The sequence below is a fragment of the Priapulus caudatus genome, unplaced genomic scaffold (genome assembly GCF_000485595.1).
Source record: "Priapulus caudatus unplaced genomic scaffold, Priapulus_caudatus-5.0.1 Scaffold271, whole genome shotgun sequence".
NCBI classification, from domain to species: Eukaryota; Metazoa; Priapulida; class Priapulimorpha; order Priapulimorphida; family Priapulidae; genus Priapulus; species Priapulus caudatus.
The window spans coordinates 165220-179722 of NW_014577332.1; the positions used below are offsets into that span (position 1 = coordinate 165220).

General features: G+C 43.1%; 1 protein-coding gene and 1 long non-coding RNA gene across 2 annotated transcripts; one reads left to right on the forward strand and one right to left on the reverse strand.

Moving 5' to 3' along the window:
- Positions 1-5343: 5343 nt before the first annotated feature.
- Positions 5344-10451, reverse strand: LOC106808376 (coiled-coil and C2 domain-containing protein 2A-like). The gene is made up of 8 exons (XM_014811076.1): positions 9919-10451; positions 8961-9050; positions 8327-8575; positions 7904-8026; positions 7558-7739; positions 7412-7423; positions 7058-7133; positions 5344-6552 (listed from the first exon to the last, which is right to left on the reverse strand). The coding sequence occupies exons 3-8, from the start codon at positions 8561-8563 to the stop codon at positions 6364-6366; spliced, it is 819 nt and encodes a 272-aa protein (XP_014666562.1). The 5' UTR covers positions 8564-8575; positions 8961-9050; positions 9919-10451; the 3' UTR covers positions 5344-6363.
- Positions 10452-12905: 2454 nt separating this feature from the next.
- LOC106808382 lies at positions 12906-14494 on the forward strand. The gene is made up of 3 exons (XR_001393768.1): positions 12906-12970; positions 13412-13489; positions 13927-14494. It is a non-coding gene; the product is annotated as an uncharacterized LOC106808382 (long non-coding RNA).
- Positions 14495-14503: the final 9 nt, after the last annotated feature.

The following is a 14503-nucleotide window of genomic DNA, read 5'->3' on the forward strand; positions in this document are numbered from 1 at the left end:
GCACACGCACGCACGCACACACGCACGCACACACACACACACACACACCAACACACCAACGACACGCACGCACGCACGCACGCACGCACACACACACACACACACACACACACACACACACACACACAGAGAGAACCAACAAAATAAATTTAATTGCCATTTACACGGTCAGTTCCAATCTGAAATATTTATACGATAGAAATGGCTACACACTATCAACTACTTATTTGGCTGAGCCATCAAAATAAAATACATGGCTCAGACACAAACCGATTCGCGCCTGTGGTCCTAGCCGACTCATATCCGCATGACAGATACACACTAGCTTGTTAGCGCACATGTGCACAGAGCAAGGTAACCACGCTAATCCATGGTCCGTAGGGAAAAACTAAAACAATGTTTCTGACATAAACACATAAAATGCACTTGATTAACACAAGATGCATGCTGCAACCTAATTACATTAATTTTTGTGATTTCAGAATATTGAAATTGGCGGATAAACAGCGAAGCAATAATTACGTAGAACAAACGCAAACCATTTTTTACTCTTAAAGTGTCCTAAAAAATTGTTAATAAAATAAAGAAATTGCACTAAAATGTTTCCGTCTAACAAGTCCATGAATTTTGAAGTGTTCGTTACAGCTACTGCATAACACTTGCGCATTTTTAGGACGAAATAGGCTTTATCCAAATTCCAAATAAAAAAATTGCACTAAAATGTTTCCGTCTAACAAGTCCATGAATTTCGTATTATAAGTGATGCATTTAGTGTTCGTTACAGCTACTGCATAACACTTGCGCATTTTTAGGACGAAATAGGCTTTATCCAAATTCTTTTTATCATACTGTTTTATTTGGACTATATGCCTTAAATTATTTCTGACATCTCACTGGTGATAAAACAATTATTTCAAAATATTTGGTGGGACATAACCGTCCTAAGCAATATAATACAATGGAACATTGTATATTTATGTATCGAGAGATGCAAGATCATCAATGCACTAGAGCAGGCGCGTAGCATTCGATCTTGTAGCCCAGTGATGGCAAACAACTGACCAATAATGACCTGAATCTAGAACGCAGTTAGAAATTCCGGGCTTTCCAGTGGATTTGCACGTCCAACTTTTGCCTTCGAAGGCCGCGAGCTCAAACCCAACTCACACAAACGGGATCGGGGTGACCTGACCTGTAGCTAATCGTACGTAATACGCTGCGATGCACATCTAGCTGTTACATTATGAGATTTAGTAGTACACACGCGTATCGTACGTAGAATCGTATACGTAGAATATGAAGATATCGTACGTACAATCGTATGATTGTAAGATTTAATGCGCGTTGAAAAATTAGATTGCCAATGACGTCGTCTCATTCTGCTTGTTGTAACGAAGACGCGCTGGTCCGGGCAACTGCTGGGTTGTCGAGGAGCAATAACCGAGGAACCAGGATGCGCTCTTATCGTATCGTGCCAACCGTTGCTGTCGTTCAACAAAAAATCTGCCTGGATACAGGTCTGTCTAAAAACGCAATTTGAAACTATGCACACGCATTTACATCTGTTCGAAATTGGCTATAAAAGATGTTCGCTAATAGGTTTGTCATTCGAAATCATGCATATTCCTGCCAATGACTCTGTAGTTTTCTCTAAGCACATGTGCATGGAATATTTGGCGCTGGAATATCAAAACACTGAATTACGTTACAACTACGGTATCATTATTGTCAAATAATGTATATGCCTTCTTAGAATCGGGAAGATGACAGCAATCATTATAATAGTTATAACGCAGCACATATATTCGATATTGTTTGAAACCTGTCGCAAAGCAATGTGTCGTTTTGCATGACCGGCCATGACAGTCTTCGTTGAAAAAAACACGGCCTTCCTGGAAAATCCCTGCAAAGTTGACCGATATTGTAATTCTTTGTCTGCGAGCAGGCACCTTGTCTAGGGGCCATTTTTCGTCTCTGATGACTTCCCATCGAGTATGCAGCGGCAGGTTCTGCTAGATTCTATAAATACTCCTAACTAGTTCGTCCAGTAGTTTATGGGAATTTATAAATGACCTTAAAAAAGATTTTATGGCGTCCTAGTTCTAGCATTAATTTATATCCGCTTGCTTGACAGAAACGTCATTGAGCTATAACTACAGATCCTGGTCGGGACCGCATTGTAATTTCCCCCGCCACGCCCCACTAAACAATCAACATAATATATAAACCCACGCCTGAATTGCTTGTAATCAATTCGCACATCGAATCTAAGTTGCATTATTATCTCCTCTAAGCTCTCCTCTTATTATCTCCCCTATCTCTCTTAGCTGTTAACCCACGACTCGACGAAGCCTAGAGCCAGAGCCATGCAGAAGTTGATACTGGTGTTGGTGCTGCTCGTTGCGATTGGTGCAAAAAATTAGATTGGCAATGACGCCGTCTCATTCTGCTAGTTGTAACGAAGACGCGCTGGTCCGGGCGCTCGTTTCTTTTTCCCAGTCGACATATCCAGTCGAAGAATTTAGCGCCTTCTGATTGGTTCTGATTAGTTCATCCTGCCTCCTGATTGGTTCAAAAACAGCGCGTGTTTGCTTATTTAGCATATGTCATGTACTGTTTCGTATATATCCTCTGTGGCGTGATGGATAGGCCACCGGCGTTACTTCTGAAAGGTCGTTGGTTCGAATCCCGTTTGGTTTTTAATTATTTTTTTGTTTTCTGTATTTTTCTATCTTTATCCATTTAACTATTGTTTTCTAATTAACGGAAATATTTGCATGATTGATTTACAACAATTAAATATTTTACAGAGTTTTGGGCTNGTGTGCGTGGCTGCGTGAGCGTGTATGTATGCGTGTGCGCTTGTATGTGCGTGGCGCGGCCTGTGTGTGTAAATGGCTGGTGCGTGGAACTCAGCCCAAGCCATCCCTCCCCCGTGCGCCGTGTTCATGTGCGTGCGCCGCCGCTGTGACATGGGTGTTGTGGAATGCGGTGGTGTGTGCGTGGGCCGTGTGCGCTGTGTGGTATGTATGTATGTATGTTAGTATGTATGTATGACGCGCTGGTGGCGGGTGGGGTGGGCGTGCGTGGGTGAGGGGGGTGTGTGTGCGGCGTGTGTGTGGAATGCCGGGTGTGTGCGGTGCCGTGCGCGCGTGTTGGGAGGTGTGTTCGTGTGCGCGCGGTGTGTGCATATATATTGACGGAAACGGGCGCGTGAACCCTGCCGCCGCCGTCCGACTGATTTTCAAGAAATAATATCGGCCTTCAAAACTACTCAATGCATTTGCTTTGTTTAAGAATGGTACTTATTAATGATGCTTCTAACCAGAATGAGATTTCAAAATAATATCTAAATAAGTTGAAAATTGTATTTGAAAAGTCACCCCATTGTCACTTTTTTGAAAAAATTGAGGTAATTTAGGTTAAGGAGAATAAAATAGTTGATAATGAGCCGAGATAAATATCAGTATTTTCGTACTGTAAATACATCCGTCAACTGAAAAGTGAGATATAGATAATGATTTAACGCGCCATCCTCAAATTCAGACGACCATCTCAGACCTCGTCTGGTAGGACGGTAATAGCTGATAGGAGTATAATATTATATATATATATAATATCGATACTCTCTGATAGACAATACGACGACTGCTCGAAACGGTTGGACTGAGCGTCATAACCGAGAACAAACGCGGAATTCGATTATCGACAATATGCAACTTGGGCTTCATGGGCGGGGGGCGCGCATGTCATAGAATTTCACACCACGGATCAAATCACTACACACAGTTATCTCTGTCGTAGAAAGTATAATCGTTTTAGTCGCAGGAACAGGAATTTTCGCAGCCGGCGCGCCGCAGTATGCTTAGGCTGTAATATGGTGAAAGAAGAACGAATATGACAGGGCGGAGTGATCGTTGGAGTATATGCGAAGACAACTGTTGGGGACATCAGTGTTGACTGGATGCAGTATAGTTCACACAGGCATGACCTCCGACTTTGATACCTCTGATCAGCAGCGAGTGAACGGTGCGGACCTAAGCGCGTGCGAATAACACAGAGCGTTGCCACCCGGATCTGGCTATACATCCAGCTTTTTATAACCTTGATGGTTTACTATATGATAACTATGTGAATTTGGTTACTGTTATCACGAGCACTATAGATGACTTGTGGTGAGACATGGGTGCTAAATTTAGCAGTCAGTAGTGGCTGTAAGAATATTACTCAGCTAACTTACTTTAGAAGGCTGTGTATGTGGTCGCAGATCTATCTCAGGTTACCCCATGACGACTTAGGGTGATAGAATGGATAAATGCTGGTAAGTAATCATTACGATATAGACGTAAATATATATAAAAGAAATTAGTATTTGTAACCGTGGACGAACGAAACTATACTCATAGCGCGATGGTATACTTAATAGTGTATTGTTATGACTTTGTATCGTTTACTTATTACGTTAATATACTAATAATATAATAATTCTCTAAAATAAATTTGTGGGTAATTGCATGAAGCCATCCGTTTAAGTTTATTGCATTAATCCATACTTCCCACACACACACACACACAGAACGCCCACACACACACACACACACACACACACACCACACACACACACACACACACACACCACACACCACACACAACACACACACGACACACACACACACACACACACACATCACACACACACACACACACACACACACACACACACACACACACACACACAACACACACACGACACACACACACACACACACACACACACACACACACACCACACACACACACACACACAACACACACACACACACACACACCACACACATCACACACACACACACAACACCACACACACACACACCACACACACCACACGCACACACACAGAACAACAAAATAATTGCATATGGCCATTTACACGCCAGTTCCAATCCGACAATATTTATACGAAGAAATGGCTACCACACTATCAACTATTATTGGGCCTAAGCCATCGAAATAATAATACAGCTCATGACACAAATCGATTCGCGGCCTGTGGTCCTAGCCGACCATATCCGCGAGACAATACATACTAGCTTGGTAGCGCACATGTGCACAGAGCAAGGTAACCACGCTAATCCATGGTCCGTGGAGAAAAAACTAAAACAATGTTACTGACATAAACACATAAAATGCACTTGATTAACACAAGATGCATGCTGCAACATAATTACATTAATTCTTGTGAATTCAGATTATTGAAACTGGCGGATAAATAGCGAAGTAATAAATACGTAGAACAAACGCAAAACATAGTTTGCTCTTAAAGGGACCTAAAGAATTGTTAATAAAAAAAAATTGCACTAAAATGTTTCCGTCTAAGTCCATGAATTTCGTATTATAAGTGATGCATTCATTTAGTGTTCGTTACAGTAAATATTGCACGTAACACTTGCGCATTTTTAGGACGAAATAGGCTTTATCCAAATTCTTTTTATCATACTGTTTTATTTGGACTATATGCCTTAAATTATTTCGGACACCTTACTGGTGATAAAACAATTATTTCGAAATATTTGGTGGGACATAACCGTCCTAAGCAATATAATACAATGAAACCTTGTATATTTATGTATCAAGAGATGCAAGATCATCAATACACTAGAGCAGGAGTACATGGACAGATCTCTATTTATGTAACCCTTACTAGATTATAATGTCAGGTTTACAGAAAATATCATCACTGTGAGCAATGCAGAACATCATCATGATAACGTTGCACGTGCTACTATGTTATACTTGAGATTCTTCTACATTCTAGGTATACACCTATCACTTATATTGTATACAAAATTATCTAAAGTTAAACGCAGTTGAAAAGTTACATACAGCAATTTCATGTGGTAAAATATCCTGAAAGTTCCGATTCAAAAATTGTTCATGTTTAAATTTTTTTGGCAGTGTTACACATGGACGGCTGCAAACATGTTCCTAGAAAACACTCGCATGTGAGGGAAGTGTAACACAACGTATACACAGTGTGACTAGTACCATAATATTGGCGGCGCACACACTAAATCGACAGTAGTCCAACAACACTCGAATCGCATTTGCACTATTTCCCCTCCACTGTGATCACGAACGAACTTGCACTTTGCTCTCTTGGGCGGCAAATACGAAATACCGCATAAAAAACGTTTTCTATATCCCGTGACACTTATTAATTACACAAAGGTGAACACACGGCAAACGTTTCATAAGTGCGTGACCGCCACCAGAACATCTAGTCGACATTCCACTCGGTCCGTACCGTCGCAGTTGGTCGACTATAACGACCTCCGTGAGGGGTGGGGTCATCGTGTGCTGCCGTCACCGCCTCCTGACCAGTGATCCGACGTAGACCCACACGGACAGTACGTTCCCAGGGTAGGCGTGTATGTAGACGGCCAGTGCGAATTCTACGTCGCTGGTTTCGACGGCGTGCACGCGCGTCGCAGCCACCTGCTGAACGACGGCAGCGATGTCCGTGTACGCCATGTTCAGTGGGAATCCCAACACCTGCAACGCAACGCACGCAACCACGTACAATACAAGCACGGTGCAACGGCTGACTACCGACACGCTGATTCAATGCAAGTCATGCAATCATATGTGTATGTGATTGTATGTGATGTAAAGTCATACAATGTATGTGATTGTATGTGATGTAAAGTCATACAATGTATGTGATTGTATGTGATGTAAAGTCATACAATGTATGTGATTGTATGTGATGTAAAGTCATACAATATATGGTATTGTATGTGATGTAAAGTCATACAATGTAGGGGGAATGCCCTGTATAGGGGCAGGGGCGTGTACAGGAGGGGGGGTCCAGGCGGTCCGGACCCCCCCCCCCCCCTGCTCCGCAGAAAACGCATCTAAGGGGGTCTAATTTCAAAATTTTCTGAGGGAGGGCCCCCCAGATACCCCCTTCGCGTGCTCGCAAGTTTGGGTTACGGTTAGACCCCCCCTCCCCTGGTACAAATCCTGTACACGCCCCTCAAAGGGAATGCTCCTGTACCTTATACGACGTCAGTAAGCTCTGCAGCTCGGCGCCATGTTCTTCCGCAGCGGCAGCTCCATGGCTTTCCTCCAACCTGTTAGCAACACACATATAATACTCCAACATAACCACGAGATCACCACGCGCCAAGTTAGAAAAAACAACAACTTTGAAAGCAGGCGACTTCTTCGAGTACAATGCTGGTGTGATTGACGTGTACAGATTGACATTTGGAGTCGTCCTCGAAGGTGGACCGTAGCAAGCTCGCGAGTTGCGTAGCGCGTATGACGTCTGCAAACCTCGTAGGATCAGGTCTGCGATGAGATCACTTGCTCATCGGATTTCACGTTGTAAGTTCAAATATTCGCTTACTTTCTGAGATGGCTTCACAAGCATGTTCCCATGATTTGTGCGGGCGCTGTCGCCACAATGTAATGTTAGTACTGCACTTGTGTTCCCAGGTTTCCAGCAATGTCATATTTGTACATTCTGCACTTATTCCTGCTTGGTTACCGTGCCTGATATTTGTACCGGACTTGCCTGGGTAAGAGCTGGCGGAATATCTGCGTGCAGTAGCGATTCCATCGCGTGATGTGTAGGGGGCGCCACTCCATGATTTTCTCTCGCACAGTGCGTTCAATGCGTTCTTCGAGATCCGTAACTTGTTGCTGATTGGTGACGCGTAGACAAGCGACTCTGGCTATAATGTGGGAAACAAGCAAATTCAGCTGCTGCCTTGTATCAACAAGTAATTCTAGACGTGTGGAGCAAACAAGGCAATACGGTCGCTGTAATAAATTCCTAACGAGTGAAAGTAACTAACGTAATAATTGCGCACTAGCTAGGCTAACACATTTATAGTACCTGTACACTTGTCAGAGCTGGTCTTAGGTAGGATTTGCTGAATAGTGGCTTCCAGTCACTGACCTTGGTCAGGTTAAATGACATTCGCGATGGCTGTTCATTTTTTTGCATGTTGGCCCAGATCTGTGAAAAAATTAGTAGTGAAAGATAATAAATTCCTAGCAGATGCAAATGCTTATCACGACTAGCCGACCAAGAAAAACCAGCTAATGAAGCTTCCTTAATTGTGACCAGAATATCTCAATATTATGTTAAGATAATATGCACTTTAGTATGAGCTAATACTAACACATTACACAACCACGGACTTCATGCATATAATATGTTTGTGTGCAACTTTTACATCGAATACATTTAGAATTACACTGATCTCTATATAATAACTATGATGTTAATATATGAAGATATATGAGAATTGCTCACGTTCTCCTGGTTTATCAGGCACCAGACGGCCTGTAGGGGCAGTAGTTGTCTTGGTGCTGTAGTGTGTCCCGTGCTCGCGCACCACAGCCAGAACTTGCCGCCGTCCTCTCTAGTGAGCACGTACACTGTCCTGCCCTCTGGCACGGCAGAGCCGATGCACAGCCACGCTTGCTTGTTGAGGTGCAGGAAGTAGTTGCAGAGTAGAACGGCGTGTTCATCCTCATCTCCGCAGAGCATTTGCAGAAATTGCTATCGAACCAAAAGAGTTTTTTCGTCAAGCTTTCCGAGAAGCAGCCACCCCACCTTTTCGTGCTTTACGACATGGATCGACGGGATGCAGCGGTAAATCTACAGAAATTTCTGCGACTCTTTCATTTAAACACGCAGGCGCACGTTTGCTGTTCATTTGCTGTTTTTACAGCCTATAACAGCACAAATTTGTGGTGATTGTTGTGCCGGAGTAATCAGTAAAAAGTCTGCTAATAGTCAGAACCAATTTGTCTACACTTATGCCGTTTGAAGACTTATTCGTGACATAGTAATTTAATGAGCCATACGTGAAAAAGGTAGACGGTCGTGCTGCGTTCTCGCGACGGTGAAGTACTCGCTATATAAATACCGCGTGTACACGTACGTCGCATGTGCTCCAAATGTCGCACGTCGTTGAGAAGAACACGCTGTCGTCAGCGGCCGGTATCAGTGACACGTAGTGGGCCACCCGCTCCTACAACAACGGCAACACACACACACGGTGAACACACACGGTGAACACACACGGTGAACACACACGGTGAATCCCACACGGTGAACACACACGGTGAACACACACGGTGAACACACACGGTGAACACGCACGGTGAACACACACGGTGAACACACACGGTGAACACGCACGGTGAACACGCACGGTAAACACGCAAGGCAAACACACACGGTGAACACACACGGTGGATCGCACACATCCCCGCGTTAACTCCCGCCCCCACACACACACACACAATCACGACGACATTTCCTATCTCTCTCGCCCCCGCTCACACCCTCTGATAATTCACCGCCAACCGACAGCAGGTGTATTTCTCCAGTGATCGCCTACTGATTGCACTGATTGCACAGATCTTCCCAACGGGCCGACGAGTGACGTGCGTGAGTGTAATCGATAGCCACACACCTGGTCAGAACGCCCGACAAACAACGTCATCGCGGCGCGACGTAACATCGAAATAGATCGACCCGAAAAAAAATTTGCTCGCGATATATCATAAATTGGCAACAACATCATATAAAAAAAATCACAGTGCAGGTGGGTGGGAGGAAGAGGGATACTGGAAAACGCGAACACGCTCTCTCTTTTTTACGCTCTTGCAACGATCTTATATTACGCAAAATCACGGTGCAGGTGGGAGAGAGGAGAGGGAGGAGGGAGGTAATACCCGAAAAAGCGAACACGCTCTCTTTTTACGCTGTTGCAACGATCTTACGCAAAATCACGGCGCAGGTGGGAGAGAGGAGGAGGGGGTGGTGGGAGAGAATACCCGAAAACGTGAACACGCTCTCTCTTTTTTACACATCTTGAAACGATCTTACGTAACTGCAATGGACAGCGGGGATGCGGCGGCTTGCGTCGTCAGGGGGCGTCGGTGGCTTCAGCGGCCGTACGAAGCGCAGCACGAACACGAGTTTTCCCGTCACGTCGACCACGGTGACCTTGACGTCTCTGTGCGGAAGGTGGCCGTCACCTGGGGCGCGCACATGTCGACGTCATGCAGCAAACGTGTCGCTCTCGTTCGTCTCAAACTGCCGATCAGTGAACGATAAACACGAGTTAATTATGCAGATCGCTGTTTCTGCTGCTGCTGCTGCTGGTGGTGGTGGTGGTGCTGCTGTTGTTGGTGCTGGGTGCTGCTGCTGCTACTGCTGTTGCTGTTGCTGCTGCTAATTGAAGTGCGTAGAGGAAGTATAGGCCTAGTGCGCGATTGAATGGAACCCTCACTATTTTCATCACTGATAATATCCAGAATAGGGAATAAACACACTATATTTATTGTGTGTGTCGTCTATTCACGATCATATATGTCCACATACTACGATTGGTTATGTTGTATAAATTTCTAAGTTGACGCCAATTAAAGGCTCACAATGGCGCATCAAACGCTAATTTCTCCAGTACTAGACTAGCAAATACTTCGTGGCATACATACTCACACTACCGTATGACAAAATAAACTCTAGTTCCTCCCATTCACTGCGCGTTGTCTTATAAAAAGGTATTTTAAAAATATACTCCAATGTTGTTCAAATTCTCCCTGATGTTTTGACAGTTCCCCAATCCCCAAGCAACCGCGCAGCTGGTGCTGCGGTACAGCGGTACGGGTGTAGCAAAGATAAAAACATGTGAACGTCACGTCACCACTTCGAGGCTTATTGTTTGGCAAACAGTCGGCGTTTGCGCCAGAATGCCAGTTTTCTCACCTCTTTCTTGTGGGTTTTAAGACAACGCGCAGTGAAATGGGAGCAACTAGAGTTTATTTTGTCATAAGGTAGTGTGAGTATGCATGCCACGAAGTATTTGCTAGTCTAGTACTGGAGAAATTTGCGTTTGGATGCGCATTGTGAGCCTTTAAACAATTAAAAGCAACGCGTATAGTAGCATTCGCACAAGACAACCTTGCATTAATCTGTTTTGTATAATGCCACATATTATAAAATGTGTTGAATTAACTATAAAATCGCATGTCAAATTTCTCCATGAGTAATATTTTTAATGAGCTCATACGGCAAATAGAACAAATAAAGGCGCGATAATGGAATGAAAGAGCATTGAAATTTACACATCTACACGTACGGTCGAGTGAATCCTATCTCCCCCAATAAAGCTTGCTTCCAGAACGGCAGTAGGAGAGAGAAAGAGAGAGAGAGAGAGATAGAGATAGAGATAGAGATAGAGATAGATAGATAGCTAGATAGATGATAGATAGCAGATTAGATTATCTATTTATATGTGTCCAAACATATTTTGTATAACTTCATGTCTGCTGCTTGTTAATATTCCATTATGTTCAATTTTGCTTTTGTTTTATTGTTATCATACAAAACATTTGTTCAAATATTTCTCATCATACATCGTATATCTTATGACAGACACCTTTACACTTAATGTAATTTCTCTAAGGGTTGGCTGACTAGATGACCCGTATTGTCTTTTCGCCATCCCTTCACTGCACGTTATTTATATTTTGTTAAAAAAATCCTTGTATTTGCTGATATTGAAAGTGATAAAATAAACTATTATCTTATCTTATCTTATCTCTCTCTCTCACTCTCTCTCTTCTCTATCTATCTATCTACCTATCTATCTGAGAGATAAGATAAGATAGCATAATAGTTATTTATCACTTTCAATATCAAGCAAATACAAGGATTTTTTAAACAAAATATAATATAAATGTTTACTAAACTAAGTTGACGTATTTATCATGAATTTTTGGATGATTGCCAAATATACCTAATTCTCAACATTGTCTTTGATACATTTTGCGTATCAAGCTTAAAACATCTAAATTTGTCCACAACAAACATGCAAATCATAGAATTTCTAATGTTTTGTTGAACGGCGACTTCGCGGCCGTTGGATGCCATTTGCTGATTTCCCGGAGCTCCGCCCACTGTAAAAATAGTCTAGCATTGTGGCAGTGGTATTATCCTGAGTGTGGAAGGGCTGAGGGAAGGGGCACTGCATGCAGTTTGTAAATATTCAACATGCGAATGCGAGCGATCAGCCGGCGTATGGGATCGGCGTGCCGAAATACGCTGCCGTGAGAACCGGACACACCGGGCGGACCGGGCCCAGGGCCGTTATTTATGATCGCAAGCCGGCCAGCCGCTAGAAATCGCCACAGTGTGTCCTAGGCTTGGACGAAGCCAGCCGAGACCCTCTAATAAACTTTTTAAGGATGAAGATCGAAAATACACATCTTACACAACAGAGATTGCAATTATAGTGATATTATAGTGTTCATTGAATGTTAGTAAAAATGTGTGTTTATCATAGAAGTATACATCAGAAAAACTGAACTATCTACCCGATCATCAAACCAACAACACACTGGCCGTGTTGTTCTCTTGTGACCTCCACTAAGGGCGAAGTGACGTCACTCCGCCCCCACAATATCCGCCACGTAGCCATTCCGGCCACCGCGAGACTCTCATCGCAATGAATTGAAATGCAAAATGAAAATTGGAAATGAAAATGAAATTTTGAAATGAAAATGTGAATAATAAAAATGAATAATGGAAATGGAAATGAAAATGAATAATAAATAAAAAAAAATTTGAAATGAAAATGAAAATGCAAAATGAATTGAAATCGAAAATGAAAATGAAAATGAAATAAAATAAAAATGCGAAATGAATTTGAAATGAAAATGAAAACGAATTTGAGAAATTGAACTTTGAAATAAAAATAAATTTAAGAATAAAAATATCCGTACCACCATACTAATGGATCGCGGCGTTAGAGAGCTATGTACGACAGAACGTATCAAAGCTTGGCAACAGGTGGCGCTGTTAACTTCTAGCGCCGATATCTTCGTGACAGAAATGTGACAAATACCATAAATGTACACGATTTTGTTGTTTTTGAGGGTAAGGAATATGTTTGGATGGAGTGTTATATTACGGCCACTAGCACTTGTACGTAGACGTATGTATTTCAGTTATAATCTTCTAATACTAGTATTATCATTTCGTCGCTTTCGATGCGCGATCGGAAACGGGAAAGCGAAAAGCGAAAGCGGACCTTGTGCAGTTGTGGACGTGTGCGTTTATCAAGTTTAGCGTTGGCCCAGCGCCTGTAGCAGTGTAACAGAATACAGATGTACAGTTCGCACGCGACGAAAGATCAACTACTGCACACTGTCCGTTATGCATATACATGTAACGACTACTGTGGTTACTGTGACGGTTCGTAAATTGATGTTTTGCACGACACGGCATCATTCATAGTATTACTATTAGTATTTTTTATTATTTAATTTATTTATTTATCACCGTCCTGGACATCATCTCTATCCTTGAACCGACTAGATCACAACACAACACACGTGACGATTGGCTTTATATCAGGATCAAGTAGTGGTACCTCTTACGTGGCATCATATACAGGTATATAGCGTAGTATTAGTACTGCTGAGAGGGTCCATGTCCCCCATGGTACTGCCGGAACGTACCCTGGTACTATCTAATATGCCGGACCATACCTCGCCTACTCCACTAACGAGTCTAGGGAGTCGCCTACGCCTACTCCCTAACCCTAACCCTAGAACCATGCATATCAAATAGTTACCAGGGTACGTTCTGGCAGTACCCTGGGGGACATAGACCCTATGAGCCATAGTACTACACACTTGTAATATGCCATGACATCTCTAAAGTTACAAAATTGTTAAAATCACTTTGCCTTTGGTGCTACCGCCGTCCATGGTAGTCGGTACATGAAAGCCACTACGCAGATCTACGATGAAAACATCCACAGCATTAAACCATTAGTTGTGCTGTTTGAAGTTGAATTTTATATGTCTGAAAAAGTTTCTGATCTTTAGGGCAGGAATTGTACATGAGCTAGTGAATGAATCTGTATGAAAAAGTGTGCAAAGGCACTTAGGACCATAGAAAGAGACATGTCTTACAACTGACTTGGTGAGGTGAGTGTGTGAACTGCTGTTGCTGTTGCTGTTAGTGACAACCATGCAATGATACTCCATAAATACTGCAAATTTGATCCCACATCAAACTAGTCTGGGCCAGATGAGTGCTAAATTTTTGCAGTGTGTGTACGCTATCCCGGGCTAAATACGCGCTAGTCCAGACCAAATTAGCCCCGTAAATGGAGGTGGGCCAGGCCCGCTTTGAAGCGTGCTAAGTTAGCCCGTACTAAGTTAGGCTGCGCTAATCTATGTGTGCACGCAATCCGGGGCCAGGCGCGGGCTAAATTTCAATATACGCATGTGCATAGCCTTATTTGGGTGACATAAAAATAAAGTAGCTTTCTGCTGAGTGACGTAGCAAGCTTAACTGAGCATGCACATTCACCCTGTGCTAACTTGGCCCTGTTCAACATTTTGTGTCTGTACACTGCAATTTAGCGCGGGTCTGGCCCGGACTAGTTTGATGTAGGAT